This window comes from Typopeltis vanoorti, chromosome 12 (assembly GCF_054136105.1).
Source record: "Typopeltis vanoorti isolate ZY-2024b chromosome 12, IOZ_Tvanoo_1.0, whole genome shotgun sequence".
NCBI lineage: Eukaryota > Metazoa > Arthropoda > Arachnida > Uropygi > Thelyphonidae > Typopeltis > Typopeltis vanoorti.
In genome coordinates, this window is record NC_143560.1 from 86,644,735 (window position 1) to 86,664,005 (window position 19,271).

Here is a 19,271-nt window from a genome sequence, read left to right on the forward strand (position 1 = left end):
GTCATGTAAACAGACAAACCTATAGGTTTCTTAATTTCTCGAGACCTGAATTTGCCCAAGAGAAACCTTTATACAGCATGAAGTCAGTCATCGCATGGCACGAGGTTTCCGGCCATGACATAACTGGGCCCTACTTCAATGAAGAAGGTGATCTAGAATAGGGAACGCTATATCGGGAATGTGTTGGTTCCATTCAACCAGGATTTGCATGGTATGTGTCGTGAAAAAAACATTCCATTTCCTGGCACAGGTACTCCAACAGAACAGAGCAACTGTCAGTCATCACGTGGTTACAGAGCCTATTTATGAGAACATTTCCCCTGGAGGTTCATTTCGAAGTTCACAGAATTCCTATATTCTTCACGTTCTCCTGATATCATATCACTAGATGACTTAGTTTGGGTTGAAGGAATGAGTATGCCATCATGACTCGCTTTCAAACCTTAATGAATCAAGGGATAAAATTTCCTGATATGTCCAACACATATCCCAAACGTTGTTCTCCAAGATGACAGAGATCCTTCGCATGCGCTACGAAACCTGCCTTCAAAGACAAGGTGCCCATTTCGAGAACGTAATCCACTGTTATTAATGCTTTATTCGCCAAAGAATCCATCGATAGTTAGGGATATAATTATCAGTGGAATTTTTTTTTCCATACTATATATGAAACAATATTGATAGTGATAATGACAAATTGAGGAGGCAGCTTGCAGCTATATCATGAAATGAGGAATTTAAAGGATATGCGATCAATACTTCTAGGGAGCCCTGCTCAGGAACTATCTGACAGAAGAGACAATGTCTGAATGAATGCATTCCAAAATTATAAGGTTAAATAAAGTAGATGTGAAGTGGATGAATGAAGAGGTGATGCATGCAATTTGGAAGAAGAAGAAGACATCGAAGCAACACAAAATGAATGACAATAATTAGCAATGAGAGTACAAAAATCAGGCGAAAAGGTTTATTTGCTTTTTTTAAAGTTTGCGAAAGTGCATTATATGAATAACATTTAGCCATCGATGGTGTGAGAACAGGAGATACATGTATGTATATCTGTAGACACGTATATGAGGAGTTGAGTAAACGACTGTAGAACTTCAATGTGTGTGTGTGTGTGTGTGTGTGTGTGTGTGTGTGTGTGTGTGTGTGTGTGTGTGTGTGTGTGTGTGTGTGTGTGTGTGTGTGTGTGTGTGTGTGTGTGTGTGTGTGTGTGTGTGTGTGTGTGTGTGTGTGTGTGTGTGTGTGTGTGTGTTGAGAAAATGTCCCAGGGAGTTAACAACAGCTTCAATGTACCCTTTTTTTTTTTTAAGGTTAGTCTTGTGCTGGGCCAAGTTCCAAAGAAGTGAAAAGAGGACAAAACGTTGTCCTTCTTCATAAAGTAACTGATGGGTCTAAGGCTTCGAACTATAGGCCAATCTGTTTGTTGTAGTAGTTAAAGGGTTGGAGAGGTCAGCGAGGACCTCTCCAACCCATTCAAAACTTGGTTGACAACATCATTCTCTTTAATGGACAGCCTGGATTTGCTAAAAGAAGATCTTGTTTTAGCAGTTAGCTTACTTGTTATAATAGCATGACAAATGTATTAGAAAAGGGAGAGGTATACACTAGTATATTGGAATTTTGCAAAGGCCTTTGATAGACTGCCACATGACAAGTTAATAATAAGACTGGATGGAGTTGGATAGTTAATTAGTGCGCTGATTTGAAGATTGATGCCTCATGGTGATCAATAGGCTGCATGTGGTTGCGATATTCCAAAAGAGAATAGTCACGAGTGATACGCCCGAAAAGGTCTCTTTCCAAGTCGTTGTTGTTTAACTCGTATGTTAGAGATATTGAGGAAAAAAATTCGGAGGGACAGTTGATTGCAATATTATGCAAAATTGGGTAGAGCTATGAAGAATAGGCCAGATGTAGCTTGCAAATGTGAATGAACGAGTGAGTAAGATTTTTCAAATCAGTGTTGCAACGCTACAGATTTTAAAATTCGGGAGTGCAGAGTGCAGACGACGGCGACCTCGTTCCTGACAGACTGTTTAAGATCACAGTCATTCCTCTTAGACAAGTATTGTAGATTTTTTTTCCACTCATTAAACATCCATAATATCTCACCTTTTGAGAAACCAGTCGGCTCTACTATTTTCAAAATGATGGCACTAGCTAGGTGGGTACTCACACACAATAACCCCTTTATCGAACTCCGAAAGATCCTTTGCTTTCCACATTGTGTTTTCCACATTTTCCGCTATTGACGATTACTGACCAGCCGCACTTAAATAATTGCCTAGAACACATGGTGATGCACGTGACAATATTTTGCACTCCGCGTAAGTGATGCTTAAGTACATCTGCACAAAGGTTTCTAATCAGTGGCCAGTTTCTAATCTAACCATTACTACTACTGCTAATTAGTAGGATTAGTAGTAGTAGTAATGATGATATTTTATAATCTATTCCCATATTATCCAATTTATGCAACAATCCTCCATACTTTATTCTGCATTAACAGTCCAAAAGTATCATGAGGTATCCATTCCCTTCATCCAATTAAATTGTGACTTTATTATAGAATATGAACTATTTGCTCACACATGACTTCCCTTAGTATATCTATCATGTTCATTGCACAATATGGATTCTCTGTCAACTCATTAATCTATGCTTCGTCTGACCAACCTTTCCAAAATGTTTACACCCATTGCAGAGATGCTGATAGGTCGATCGTTGGATACGGCAGTCATTGCACCATTTTTATACAATGGAATTACTATATTTTACAGAATGTAAAGGAAATAAGTGATCCATTGAGGTAATAGTGTATAGGAACCTAAACTTTCAAGAGCATTTTGCTAAACCTACGAGTAGAGCACAGAGGATTATGGCAATAATGTGCAGGACACTGATGTTGAAGAAAGCATGTTACGATTCCATTATACCCATATAAGACTTTAATCAAACCATTTATAGTTACCATGCAAAAATTTATTTGGTCATTTGGTTTTCAAAAGGATGAAGATATATTGGAAAGGGTCCACATATGATTGACTAAAATAGTTTCTGGCTTATGTAATGTTAAACACGATGAAATGAAAGGCACGCAACTTGCAGAGTCTCTTGGGGATCGAGGAGAAGGAGAGATCTATTTGAGACGTATATGACGATAGATTTTTTACCGGATTAATATGGATGAGTTTTTAATAGAATGGATAGAAACACTGTCCATCTAGAACAAAGGGCAAAAGGATAAAGGTAAAGCTTAAATTAGCCAGCCACATACAAATGTGACAGGGGTTTTATCACTTGAACACTCGTGTTTTTAAGTCTTGCAGAACACACAAACTGTGCCGGCGAATATGGACAGCTTAAATATATCAGCCTATGTAGTCAGAATTAGCACGCTATCATGGTATTAATTACATTTCTAGAAAACCAAGTTACTTGGTCATGAGAGGTTATATAAATTGTTATTTTGAGATTACCATTGAAGCAACTAAGGCCATGAAGACAGTGTTTGTTATGTTTGTTAATTATATGCGTTCTTCAGACTGGTTTGGGCTGTGACAGGCCAGTGAACGTAACATATCAGGGAAAGATTAAGATCTGAGACAGCAGAGTAAAATAATAAAAATCTATAAAAACTAAATGAAAAATTGCGAAACTTGATAGACTTGGTCATAAGCAATTATCTCGAGATTGAGATTTTTCTCTAGATTTAAAAAAAAAAATCTAAACGAATGAGTAACAAGTAAATGCGATTTTTCGGGAGGTTGATTAAATACTATTTTTACTAAATAGCTTAAGGAAATTACAACGTATACTAGGATATACATTAATATAAAATTTAATACACTTCCAATATTTCGGGAACGTCACATTGCCATTTTCACAGGAACTTAAAAACAAGACACGTGCACGCAAGCACAACAGACAGTAAATGAGGACGAAGAAGGAAGCTATTCTTTCTCCTAAAAGTCCTGATGGTGCCCCGCTAGCGGGCAATGTTGGCATTCTTGGGCGATTGGGCTGAAGATCTTGATGTAGGTTTCCCAAATTTGGGACAGTCTCATGCAACAGGACTTTTAGGAGAAAGAATAGCTTCCTGCTTCGTCCTCATTTACTGTCTGCTGTGCTTGCGTGCAGGTGTCTGTCTTGTTTTTAAGTTCCTGTGAAAATGGCAACGTGATATTGGAACGTTGCCGAAATATTGGAAGTGTATTAAAATTTATTTTAATGTATATCCTAGTATACGATGTAGTTTCCTTAAGCTATTTAGTAAAAATGCATTACCAACGTCTAGGCCTTTCCACAAGAATGATTAAATACTAATTTACAATTAAAATTTAATGCTAAATAGCAAATATAGTTAAAATATGCCATGTACCAAAAGGATATTCATCCTTTTGCCACGTACCTATGAAGTAGCCCTTCACAGCAAATAGCAAGGAAATAAATAAGTGAAGTCGCCACTTTATTTATTTATTTTAGATTCACATTTTTTGTGTGTCTGTGCTGAAACATACAGAATTTACATACAAAAATCCTATTTAGTAGAAAATAAGATTAAGTAGGAAAAATGGTGTTATGTATAAGGAATAGAGTATCCTTGAACTCCTTGGGGAGACTCTCCAAGGAGTTCAAGATGTGTCATTTAATAATAATAGTAATGACTAATACGACAATCTATGTTAACTCACTGGACGTTGGCTAACACTAACCCATTCTAGAATTTCGATATTGCGCATAATTCCAGTCATTTAGCATTTGCTTTTTCCTTTTAGCTTTGTTGCAATACACGTACATGTTCGTTAGTGGTATACACAATGGTAAAAAATGTATTAATTAATTAATTAAAAATTTAAAAGTGTGGAAAATCATTTATGGAAAGCCATAAAAGAAAAAGATCATTTCCCATAATATTTACAAGAAACAAACACATGGTGGCTGCTTATAAAAGCATGCTGAAAATGGCTGTATACGTTCTTCAAACATTGCTTCAATTCTCTATCTATTTATAGTAGTTCAGTGCTATAAAGATTCGTGAGAAGATTTTACACGGAATTCTATTGAATCTATTTTCATAGAAGAGTTGCTGCGTCAAATAATATTTCAGTTCGATACGCTTGCTGTACAGTTCACTGTAAGTGAACATTAGACAGTTGCAGTTCATAATATGAAGTGATGAATCGCAGTTAACACTCCAAATCAGATAGATGAATTTGCTACTGAGATTTCCAACTATCCAATGTTGTTTACCAGAATGTATAGTCCTATCTGTTAACTGAAGTGGAAGTGCTGTTATTGGTGAGTATACTTCTGATTTTGAAAGGATGTCCGGAAAAATGAATACTTAACATTTCACTGATATTCTGAAGAAATCCGAGTTGTCAGCAGTTTACAGTGATCAACCTGAAACATACGAAAGTGTTATATGAAGATAATCAACGTGAGTTGTGAAAGACGCTATGCCAATCTATTGGGGATGTAGCTAAATGCATTAAGGAAGTAAGGGTACAAACATTATTCCAATAAATTAAAACAATGTAAATTCATCCAATTACTACCAGACCGTTTGTTCCCGCTGAACCTCCTAGATATGAGCTACATTCCTGAAATAATGTCAGTGAACAGAGAGAGAGAGAGAGAGAGAGATGGATATGCTAAATAATATAGTTTATACCAGAAAGTGAGGTACTTTATATTGCATCGTACAGTAAGAGTTACTCTCTATCTTAGGCAGATCTCCACACTTTGAAAACGCTTATCAAATAAATGAAAATGGAAATGGTTTCCTGATTTTGGATACAACTACTGTGATCAATAATTCTAATTTCATTGACAATTCTAGTAATGTGATCGTGACACTAAGAAAGACAGTGAGTTTTTGTGACATTTTCAAGCTGTGTATAATTTACTGGGAACTCAAGATAAATATCATTTTATTACATTGGTTTCATACACTTATTAGATGATTTTGCATGCAAATGTCTTGGCGGTAAGAGTTAATTGTGCCAAGAAGATACATAAGTTGGCACCGTGTATTTGATCTCAGTATAGGCGTTTTCGCCCCCAGTCTGCTCCAAGACTTCTAGGGTTTGCTGAATGATATCACCCAAGTTTTCCTGCTTTCTTTGGCCATACTCAATATGATCCAAGAGGTTCACTGAAAAAAAAAACACACATATATATATATATATACACACGTGAGCGTGCGTGCGTACAGGGGCGCCCCATGAGTAAGAGGCGCCTTTGTTCAAAGTTATATTTCAGCGTCTCCATAAAATAGCATTTTCAAATTAAAATGAAATGGTGCTCCTCCTGATCAGGCGCCTTTGTACATGCACGTGGCGGCCCTGTGTGCGTGTTTACATGCATAATACAGACTAGCTTCTGGGTTTCTCTATTCTTATTATTCCAGCAAGTACCCCACCCCTCATTAACAATATCCATCTTTGGATATAGGTCGCCGAAAAAATTGAAGAAGCGCTCGTATTGTTACTGTTATTATTTCCAAAGTGATGGGGTTATTTCGATGGAGTTAGGCATAACAACTTCTTACCAAGATGCCATTCATGGTCTCCCTCCTACCCTTTGTGAGAGGATTGCTCACTACCTCTCTGATCTTCCATTATCTCTCATGGCAGATGATATTGTTTCATCTAATTTATCCATCAATGACATTTTACCCTAAGGTTCTGTGGTTTCATCTCTATCTTTCTCTTATGCATCGATGGTGTGCTCTCGACAGTGTCCAATACTACACACAGTTTTGTTAATAACGTACACTTCATTACTCTTTATCATTCACAAAACCTTGTAGTATTCACAATATTCAAACTTCGAGATTTTCTATGGTCAATGCCTTAAACACCAGTCGTTTGCCATTCTCAAGTGGGGTAAAGATACTTTAGTAAATTTTAATACCGCTAACATACAGTCCTATTTTATTTCTTTAAAGGAACTCCATGCATTACTCCCCATCATTTAGGATAATATTCCACTCACTAAAGTTCAGATCTATCCTTTTGTACTTTTGCATTTAGCCCATCCTGTCAAAGACACATCATGTTCATAGCATCATCAGTTTGCAAAAAAGTTTAATATAAACTTTCTAAATATTCCTTCTTTTCAAGTTCTAACACTATATCCCAAAATCCTTCCAACTTTAGACGATTGTTCTCATATTTGTTGTGGCACAATGGATACCTCCTCAGAATTTTTGATTGTATTCGGAAGAGGGCTGTTCTGCTTAACAGATAATCTCTCTCTCTCTCTCTCTCTCTCACACACACACACACACACACACACACACACACACACACACACACACACACACACACACACACACACACACACACACACACACACACACACACACACACACACACACACACACACACACACACACACACACACACACACACACACACACACACACACACACACACACACACAGACTCCCTCCATTCGCTTTCCTTTCAGTACCAAGCTTATCGAATCAACTGCTCATTTCTTCCATCATCCCATATACTTATGGGGACGGCTGAATTCCCTTGGAATTCAACCTTCCCCATACTTCAATACACACATATATAAGGACCCTGTCAAGGTCTCTTTATTGGATGCTGCTTACTTAAAATTAGTGGTTGTCTTGGGCTTGTTATCTCTGATTGGCTACCAGTAGAGATTGAACTGCCCTATATATATATATATATATATATATATATTATTTTTTTTTTTTTCTCAGATTGAAAGTTATTTCTTCTATAAAATGTGATATTTATATTGATTATCTTTTAAAATAATAAGCGTAAGAATAGGCTTATGTTACAAAATTTTGTTCTCGCATCCAAGACTATCTTGACACAGAAAGTAAAGTTATCAGATAACCATTTGGATGACGAAGGAATGGTTGCCTCTTTGGAACTAGCCAACCAAATCATATTCTATATAGGAAGAAGTAGCATATATATATATATATAATTTCGGTGCAACAAAATCGGATATTCCTCCTGAAGTGTGACTCTCTATCTCCACTTTTGTTCTTTTCCTCAAACCGTCAGACAAACATGACCCAACCACAATGTCTATTTCTGAAACAAGAAAGAAACAAAATGTCATTTATCATGAGATTTTTGAGAAGCCTTGTATAGCTCAGTGGAAGCAACCTCTGCCGTTAAACTACCTGAAAAAATGTTCTATTCTAATTGTCCACTAAAGAAACATTTACTTTTTTCTTTTTTTTTTTTTCTTCGCCCTACTGGTTCGCAAGTTTCTTCGAGTTCTCGGGCACGGGCAAGCAGGTTTTTTTCACCTGGAAAGTCAGGTTTTACGTCCTGTAAATTCAAGAAAATCGACCGTAGAATCCACACAATTTTCAGATAGTAAAACGTAGTGTTAGGGACAATGAGAGGGCTGCATCTTTTCACTGTGGCGTGTTTAATTATTGATAGTCTTGGGCCAGTTATCTGATTGGACCAGTTATCTGGTGGAGACTGAACTTTTCCCTCAGTCTCTAAAAGTTAGATAAGGCTAACAAGGAAACAAATGGCATTAGCTGATGTGTGTGTGTGTGTGTGTGTGTGTGTGAACTTATGAATACTCTTTCACTCATATAACTTTCAAAAAAACATGTCTTTTTCTTAGACTACTCCCATGTACAACAGTTCTTCTAGTATAATTAATATAGTCAGAATGTATATACCCTACTTATGAATATAAAATATTACTGTATAAGTTTTTTTATGCCATAACGAAGAAATTTATACGTTTCCCAGTCGATTTTATTAAAAAATTTAAAAAAATTATACAGAATACCATAATGAAATTTTAGTTCTAGGTTGTTGTCCAAAATGAATAGAAAATATTTAAGTAATAATAATAATAATAATAATAATAATAATAATAATAATAATACAACTTACTGTTTCTGCCTTTAAACATCCTTGCAACATGTAAGAGATCGCGATAGTGTCGGACTAGTGCTAGTCCAACTAATGGGGATGCTGTGGCCATACGTTGCATGAGTTTAAAGGTATTTATCATCACTTTTAAATTATGAGTTTCCAGGGCCTCTACAGGAGAAATAAAAAAATGAGAACTATGAAGCAAATCATTTAAGAATCTAATTTCAAAATCGTTTCTATAACAATAAAAGAATTTGCAAACACATAGGTGATAATCATTTTCCTAACGCAATTTTTATTATTATTACTTACACTGAGCCCATATACGAAGGGTTGCTTGGCCAACATATAGTACATTAGTACCGTGTATATGAAGAGAAATGAGAAGCGACAAACTTGTTCACATTGGATTTGAAGGCCTGTGCATTGTATTCCTTGGGAAACATATGGGAAGGCAGGATGTTCCACAATACAGAAGCAGTAGGAATGAAGGAGGAGGAACTGAAATATTCTATGAGTGCGGAGAGTGACTGTGAAGAAATACCGGGTGGTAGCTGCACGTGTTTCAAAGGATTTCGTAGGAGAGAGAGAGAGCTGGGTGGGTGGATAGTTCTAATGAACATTTACAATGGAAATATCTCTAGAAGATGCATGGAGTACATACACAGTGAAATATAGCGCCCTTCGATTTGAAAAAACCTGAGTTCGATTCTGGTGGTGACGAATCTTTATATGGGCCTTTTCGATTGAAGGTGAGTTAACCAATTTCACGGAGGTAGAAGGGTTTTTTCTCCTAGACACTCTGACTTTTCATCCTGCATGGTGATGAGGGTAGGTAGCGTTGATGATAGTAGTAGTGGTGTAGTGTGTATTTGGAGAATGAAGTATTAGGGGAGACAGTGAGATATGTGTAGTGGAGTAGCGTAGAGTGCCCTCCCATGATGATTACCTGGACTACTTGGAGTTTCACTTAAAAATAATAATAATTAGCATGAATATAAAATATTCACTCTAATTGTATTCCAAAATCATAGTTTGTGTTTTAAATCAAATTATGCAGGACCTGAGGAAGCAAGAGGTGCTGTAGAAGTGCAGGGGAGTAAGGTAGGCAAGATTGTGCATGAAGAGGTGAGTGGTACAAGTGAAAAGAACGAGAGAGAGTGAAGGAGCACTGGGTAGACCGGAAAAGAATGGAGGGCCTGGGGAGAGGCGGTGTAATATTACAATATTACACCGTGTAATATTATAATATTACCCCATTCCTTACTGTTATTCACTGTCTATGATCACTATCAAACGTAGTTTGATAGTGATCATAGACAGTGAATAACAGTAAGGAATGGGGAGGAGTGATATCCAAGAAGTAGGGTCAGTGGGACTTGTTATAGCAACAGAAATGAGCTAGTGTATATGTTTACAAATGCTAGAAGTATTCGGAACAAGGGAAATGAAACTGGCATTGATAGAGTTCAGTCGCCCAAAAATTGCATCGTTGAACGAGGACGACTTTCTGACAGAAATAGAGATGATGGGATAGGCAGTCTTTCATGAAAACAGGCAAGGCAAAAAGGGAGGAGGAGTGCTATTAATGATGGCAGAGGAGTTGGGCCCATCTAGGGTAAAGATGCAAGGAGCAAATACTGATAGTTGTTTTGAAGCAATAATGTGAAGTGGAAGTGGACAGGATGAAATGTTTAGTAGGGTATTGCTATAAACCTGGTAATGCGGAAGGCAGCAAGAAAGTAATGTTTAGGCAAATTGGTCTGGTTAATAAGAAAAGGGTGATCATTCCATGCAAACTTCAATTACGGTAATATAGACTGGAATGAAGAGGCAGCATTAAGAACCACAGAGAATGAATTGCTTGAGTTTTTAAGGCACAGCTACCTTAATCAGTATGTAATAGAGGCCACACGTGGTTCGAAAGTCTAAGATTTGATTATCTCATCAGAAGATATTGTTGTAAGTGAAGTGTCACATCTTCTTCCATTTGGTGAAAGTGACATTTGAGTGGTGACCAGCCATATCAAGACCATTGGGAGAAAGGGTTGTATGCTGAACTATAAGGCAAGTCATGAAGCAGCTTGCAGCGATATCATGGAACGAGGAATTGGATAAGAAGGAAATCAATGTTGGTTGGTCTCAGGAGGTATCTGGCAGAGGCAAAAACTGAGTGTATTCCAAAGGTCAGGAGATTAAATAAGGTACATGTAAAATGGATGACTATAGAGGTGAAGCATGCAGTCTGGAAGAAAAAGGCATTGTGGAGGCAGCACAAAATGAGTGGAGATAATCATTTACACGAAGAGTACAAAAAACAAGGAAGGTGACTCATTAATAAGGGTAGCAAAAGTGTCCTACATTTGATATCGGAGTTTTTTCGATATGTGGCCAGTAGATAAAAGAATGATGATGTGGGTGACAATGGGATAATAAAGTGATAATGGGAGAATGATATACCCTGAGGAGGAGGATATAGTAGAGGTGTTTAATATAGTATTCCATCCTTGTGATTGAAACACAATGCAGAATTTGAGAGCAGTTGGAATGGGAGAGGAACCACTGATAATTAGTCTGCAGGAGATTTGAGTAAACTTGATGTCAACAAGGCCATGGGCTTTGATGGTATATCAACGCGTGCCTTGAGGAAATATTCCAGGGAGTTAAAAACTGCTTTAAAGTAATTTGTAACATTAGTTTTAGATTAGCCAAGATCCCAAAGGAATGGAAAGATGTCAAAATTGTTCTGCTTCACAAAGGGAACGGTAAGAATAAGGCTTTGAATTATAGTCATTCTGCTTGTCTGGAGTTGTGGTCAAGGGGTTGGAGAAGATAGTGAGGACAAGAATTCAAAACTGGGTGAATAGGAGTAGAATTCTCTGTAATGGACAGCATGGGTTTGCAAAAGGAAGTTCATGTTTTAGCAATCTGCTCATTTATTATAACAAGGTGATGAATACATTGGAACATGGGAGATGCATGTACAATCGTATATTAGATTTTGCGAAGGCTTTCGATAGATTTCCACAAGACAAAGTAATAGTAGTAGTTAAATTGGTATAGACGGGGTTGGAAAGTACATTAGTGCGTTGGATTGGAGATTGACTGTCTGATTGATAGCAGGTTGTGTATAAGGTAGTGATATTCCAGAAGAAGAAAGTCATTACTGGGTTCCTCGGAATCTTTTGGGGCCCCTTTTCGTTAATTTATATACAAATGAGATTGCAAAAGTACTTAAATGGTGATATGCACCTATTTGCAGATGATGCAAAGTTGGGGACAGTTATAAGAAATAGAGCAGATGTTGTGGATGATGCTGTAAGAGGATATAAAAAAGACTGTCTGAATACGTGAGTGTGTGGGGATGTCAGTTTAATATAGTAAAGTGTAAGATTTTAAAATTTGGGAAGCAAAGAAGGGATGAAGAATTCGTGGAGAAATTTTAGAGGTGATGAAAGATCTGGGAGTGATGGTGGATAGTGAAATAAAATTTAATGGATATTTTGTTAAAATGTGAGGACAATACAGTGGATTATGGGAATGATAAGAAGAATACTGACGTGTAGAAATGTCGCTGTTCTTGTTCATTTGTACAAATCTTTGATCACATCACACAAGGATTAATGTGGAGAGATTTAGTCAGCTGGTTTAAAAAAGATGATGGGATGCGGATAGGGTTCAGAGACGATTGACTAAGTTGGTTTCTGGTCTCTGGAATGTGGAATATGAAGACAGATTGAGAGAATGTAAATTGCAGAACCTAGTGGATAGAAGGAAGAGGGAAGATATGATCGAGACATAAGTTGGTAAGGGATAATTACCAGATTAACGTGGAATGAGATTTTTCATAGAATATTTGAAAATATCTCGTTATCCCTCTGTCTCCAGAGAGAGAACGAGAGGCCATCCCTGGAAGCTGTCTATGGTGGGTGTGAGCAAAGGAGTGAGAAGTAGATTTTTTTTTGTATGGAGAGTGGTGGGAGATTGGAATGCATTGCTTGAGAGTGTGGTGAGTGCAGGGATAGTGAATGCATTTAAGTCAAGGTACAATGAGCTGTGCACGTAAGAATGGGTCCTCCATGCATTAGAATCCTCAATCCTGTTTACATGATCGAGGATTCTAATGAATTCAAATGAATATACTGCTTTGGTAACTTCATACTTTGTTATGGTTCTACCTCCTTCATTCCTTTCCACGTGATAGTTAATTTGCCGGTCTCACAAGGAAGTGACTTGGTATGTTTCTATTTTATCATCCGAAAACAAACAAACTGATAAGATAAAATCTCACTAAATTAACAAATATAACACGCGAAGCGCATAGCTACTAGGCTAACCGCATGGACAGTTTTATATTACTGATATAATATAGCAAACGAATATACTATATCCTGGTCTCCCAACCTTTTTGAGCAGCAGTTGATAAAAGCATTTTCTGAGAGTGAGAGAGAGAGAGAGAGAGGATGCAATCCTTGGAGGAAACAAGAATTCTTCAGTGCAGATTTCATTCCCCTCCATAATGGTAATGTTTCTGATGCAAAGTGGCAAAGTTGCCACTTCTCACTGAAAGGGATATTTAAACAAGGCCTAATTAATTCCTTTGGATTAGCGTCTGGCAAACGAAAGTTGTATTATGTTAATAAATCATATGTATGTTTGAGTAGGATTTTAAAAGAGGAAAAATTATTGTCATATAATTAGTAATGTAACATCATCGTATAAATAGTTTATAAATAGTAATGTGCTTGGAAAATATATCTGGAATAAAAAAAAAAAAAAAAATAGTGGCCCTTCTTATTCCGTGTAAGGGAATAGAAGACGTTAGCTGATTTTTTTTTGTTTTTGTAGTAAACCTTTAAAATGTCATTGCTTTAAATAAATAGCATTGAATAAAGAACGAAAAGATTCTAACATTAAATATTATTATTATTACATGACACCTCCAAGGAGTCCAAATAATCATCGAGGGGAGGGCACCTACTCTACAGCTCTCCATCTACAGCACTCACGCCACCAACTAAGGCAAACCACCACTACCATCATCACCTACACTAACGCCATTATAAAGAGGAGGGATACAATTTTTAAATCAATTTTAAATTTAAAAAAATTTAATTTTTTAAGCGCCTCCGTAGCGCAATTGGAAAAACGATGGTATTGCGCCCTTCAATTGGAAAATGGCTAAGTTCGAGTCTCATCATGAAGGAATCTTTATATGGACTTTTTCAATTGAAGGTCAGTTAGCCGATCTCATACGGAGGCAGCAGGGTTTTTTCTCCCGGAAACTCGTGTTTTTCATCCTGCATACAGACAAATCCGCCCTTCAGAACACACGCAATTTACAGACAAAAAATACTAGTTGGGGTGGTGGTGGGCGGTAGATAGCGCTGATGTAGATGATTGGTAGTAGAGGGTCAGTGTAGTGGTGGTGGTGATGGAGAGTTGTACAATAGGTGTCCTCCCGAGATGCGTCTTCGGACTCCTTGGAGGTGTTACGAATAATAATAATAATAATAAAATATTTTTTGGACTTGAAAAAATGACAAGTTGGCATTCTTCTGAAAAAAAAATCGCTAAATAATTATGTACAAAGAACAAATATAAACCAAACGAAAGTAGTAGGGGCCCCACTAGTAACCAGATCAAGATCAAGATAAGATAAGGAATCGTGACGTGATTGGTTGTTCATTTGATGACGTCATGGGGTTAGAATTTCCCTGGAGGTATATGTGTCAGTGATCTGAGTTCTTGTGTTTTGGTTCGTGTATGGAATTATGAGTGATGGTTGATATAAGGATTCGTGTTGTGATTGGTGGGGCACTAGTGACCAGATCAAGATCAAGATAAGAAAAGAAATCAGGTCATCGGTGTGTGTTGTTTTCAGATGTAGATTAGTGACGTCATTTCTTATTGTAAATAAGTGACGTAATTTGTTAGTTGTAAATAAGTGACGTTATTGTTTTGAATGGAAAAGGGAGGTATATTAGTGGATAAGGAATCGTGTCGTGATTGGTGGGACTTCTAACCAGATCAAGATCAAGATAAGATAAGGAATCGTGATGTGAATGTTTGTTGTTATCAGATAAAGGTAAAGATAAGTGCTGTCATTTGTTAGTTGTAAATAAATGACGTTGTTGTTTTGAATGGAAAGGGACATATATTAGTGGATAAGAAATCGTGTCGTGATTGGTGGGACACTTTTAACCAGATCAAGATCAAGATAAGATAAGGAATCGTGACGTGGATGTGTGTTGTTATAGTTTGGAATGTTTGGAATTTCGTTAGAGCCCTCGTCTATCAGGGACATCACGTGGTGTGTTTCGTTCGCTTAAAGGATTATGGGTGATATTTAGAGATAAGAATCGTGACGTTATGTTTTTGGAAATTTCTGGGGTACATATGTCTCTCTATGATATCACATGGTGTTTTGGTTTGGCTATGGAATTATGGGCGATGTTTTTGAGATAAGATATCTTGAAATTTTCCCAGGGTGACACGCATCGGTTATTGTCGACATGTTTTGTGTTTGGTTGTCTATAGATGAGTGTACTAATTTTCCAATACATTTTGGGGTATGTCTTTCCTGTTAAAGGATGGGAATTCTTAGAGTAGAGTAGAGTCTAGTGGCAGCTGTGTTTCCAGCTTTTTACTTAGCGCAAGAATGCAAAGCAATCTGGCGTTAAGTAAAAAAAAAAAAAAAGCAAAAACAATCAACAATTAAAGATTTTTTTTAAATAGATAAATGTAAGTATACATTGAAAATTCATTTATTTTCAAATCAGCTAAAAAAATCAGCTAACGCCTTTTTATTCCCGTATACGGGGAGTAGGCGAGGCCATTTAAAGGGCCATCTATCTCTGATTGGTACCAATCAGAGATAGATGGCCCAAGGCTATCACTAATTAAGCGGTACTCAGTGAAGAGAGACGGCTCAAATGTGCCGCCATCTCGTGGTCCCTAACACAATATATTTGTCTGAAATAATGTGGGTTCTACGATCGATTTTCTTGAGTTTACAGGATGAAAAACACGAGTTTCCGGGAGGAAAAACCTGCTTGCCCGTGCCAGAGATCGACTGACTCGGGAACCTGTCGAAAAAAGGCTTAGAAAAATTTCTTCCTCTAGTCGCCGACTAGACTCGAAACCAAGTCTTCAAGTGCGGCCAAGCGCCATGCTTGGCAAACGCCACATCCACTGAGCTTAGACTCACATAATAGCAGTAAGTCATCTTTTAGCCTTTTTTTTAAATTTTGTTTTACATTTCCTGCTATTTATTTGCAGTAAATGTAAAAAATTTGCACTTTTTTTCTGAAAAGTGTAAAAAAGGGGTTTTACTGTATATTTTTGTTAGGATTGGGAAAGATATTGAGGGTTGATGTTTAGTAAAATGGTGTTAGTGAAAGCCTCATGTAGTGTCTAAATTGCCAAATCAGCTTAGGATGACATTGAGTTTTTTTTACAGTGACTACATTACCGAATTTTGTCTTTCTTTTTAATATATAAAGTTATAAGGTGTTTTTGCAATGGAAATTAAAAACATATTCATGAAGATATTTCAAACTGTTTTTGTGTTAAGTGAAATGCTCTTAGTCATTACATAATATATATATATATATATATATATACACATATATATTTGCTTGTTAGTGATTGGGAAAAGATGTTGAGGACTAATGTTTAGTAAAATATTCTTAGTAAAAACATCATGATGTAGTATCGAAATTGCAAAAACATCTTATGATGATTATGATTTCTTTTATTTCTAAACGATATTTCTGAAATCTAGAAAGTAATTTTTTTTTTAATAGCAATCATCCGTTATTCGTTTTGTTGATGGCGATGAGAATGTTTTTAATCATCACCCCATTTTTCTAGAGGTTGATTTGACCGGAGAAAATGAACAAAGCACAGGATGTGGTGTTGATCCTCATGTAACAATCGCTGGTGTGGCTGGAGGAAGTCGTGACCCCCGAAAATTTATATAATTTACATTCAGTTTCTGGATGTGAAACTAAAGTCTCTACTTCTATTATTGAACCCTCACTCTACAGGGATTTTTATACTGTTTCGGTTGCCGATCACGTAATTCTATTAGGTACTCGTCAATTAGAGTATCAAATTCGATTTCGTCATCTTGAACGCTTTTCACCAGATTGTTTTTTTGAATTTTTTCGAGATATGCTTAATAAGATCATTCAGCATTTATCAAGTTCAGGAACTTTTTCTCACTTTCAGTTGGGCATTAGTGCATTCAGTTTAGAAAGCAATATTAACTTACCCTTCATGGTGCTTTCTGAACTAACTATCCAAAGGATAGTTGATGCATTTTATGCTGCCGCCCAATCGAAATGTGAGTTTCTTTTTGTAAATTATCTTGTTATCAATGTTGTACTGATTAATATCTGTAACAATGGTGGTGGAAGAACCAATGTAAAAAGAAGAACGCTGATAAGCCTGGATGAATTTATGAAAATCAAAAGAGCTGTTGTGGAAATTAAAAACAAAGACAATCTTTGCATGGCCCGAGCACTTGTTCTGGATGATTCTTCACACACTGATGATGTTGCAACATACAGACAAGTGCGTTTAGATCGTAAACAGATAAAAACAAAGAGGGCTTTAACTCTCCACAAAATTGCAGGGGTTCCGCTCATTTCTTGCGGTATTCCAGAAGCAGATCTCTTTCAAAAGCATTTGACTCCAGAATACCAAATCGTAATTTTTTCGGCAGATGCTGAATTTTCTGTGGTGTCTCATGGTGCAAATGCAAGTAAACAGATCTGTCTTTTATACCGCAACTCTCATTATGATATGGTGCATAGTGTGCCAGCTCTGCTTAGGAATAAATATTATTGTTCCAGTTGCTTTCGGACATACAGCACTTCTATCAAATTACAAATGCATAGATGTAAAAACGTGTGCGCATCCGCTGCCACACAAACGCCAATCATAATGTGCAGAACCTTCTTTTGTGTGAGTCATGCAATAGATATTTTCTACGGCAACAATTGTCTGAATTTATACATACAAAATAATATTTGTTCAAAACTCTATCATTGCGGACAGTGTTTGGATACTTTCTCTACAGATAAAAGCCACATCTGTACACCTTAAAATTTCTGCCGCCACTGCAAATTAGTTCACCCAAAACAGATGTGTTTTGTGCAAAAATCAGAGGTCTCAAATAAGGAAATTTCTATGATTTTTTTGATAGAAACTATTGCTAAAAATCATCGCCATGTTTCTGTTTTGTTGATTTTGGTAGTCACGAACGTGAGTTCTGGGGTGAAAACTGTGTGGGTCAGATTCTAGATGAGTTATTTTCTGTCAAGAATATCATGAAACGGGGACAACCACTACACCGTCAAACCCCGTGTAGTGTTTGATGCAAAGACCCATTAAGCATCATATTTCTTGACAGTTTTTCCTACATTAGTGTCACACTTAGGAAACTTCCAGCCATGTTTGATCTCCTAGAAGTTCATAAGGGTTTCTTTCCTCATATGTTTCACACATCCGATTCTCTGGATTATCATGGAGTCATCCCCAAAAAATCATATTCCAGCCGGAATTTATGAACAAAGAAACTCGTACAGAGTTCGAGACTTGGTACGAAAATCAGCTAGACAGTGAATACTGCCTGAAAGCGGAACTTTTAGCTCATACAAAAGATGATGTGCATGTTTTGCATGACAGTTGCAACACTTTTTGCACTCTCTTCATAGAGCTCACCCAGATTGATCCCTTTCTCCATGACATTACAATTGCAGGATTATGTTTGAGAGTATTTCTCCAAAACTTTTGGAAACCTAACACTTTGGCCATACTTCCTGCTCGGGGTTACATAGGGGCAAACATGCAAAGTCAAAAGGCTTTGTCTTGGCTCAAATGGCAAGAACAGCAGAACCATACAACATGCACGTTCTGTGGGGGAAGAAGTCCACATTGGACCTTATTTTGTTGATGGGAAATGTGGAAGCTTATTATATGAATATTACAGTCTCTTCTACCATGGGTGTCAAAAATGCTACAGACCAAGTACATACCAACCATACAGAAACAGAGACATGATTTCCCTTTTTGAGCAAACGAAGGATCGCGAAAACTATTTTCGTAGCAAAGGATTCGACGTAATCTCAATTAGGGAATGCGCAATTTAATACAGAAATTTCTGAAAACACAGCCTTGAAAACTTTATTGCTGCTCTTAATATTCCAGACTGCTACAAAATATATCACAAAATTCAGTCAGAAGGGGAAGTTATTCGCTATTTGGACTTCAATAGCCTTTATCCATGGGTAATGAAATACCAGGTATTTCCTATTGGGCATCCCGAAGTTATTCTCGATACTTTTTTTGACT

General features: G+C 37.0%; 1 protein-coding gene across 1 annotated transcript in view; it reads right to left on the reverse strand.

Annotated features, from left to right (window-relative positions):
• Positions 1–299: 299 nt before the first annotated feature.
• Positions 300–19,271, reverse strand: part of LOC150100964 (parkin coregulated gene protein-like) — a 33,571-nt gene continuing 14,599 nt past the window's right edge. The window contains exons 4-5 of the mRNA XM_090401946.1: positions 8,928–9,077; positions 300–442 (exon numbers count right to left, since the gene is read on the reverse strand). Of these exons, the coding sequence (XP_090258072.1) occupies positions 300–442; positions 8,928–9,077 (293 nt within the window). The remainder of the gene's footprint in view (positions 443–8,927; positions 9,078–19,271) is intronic.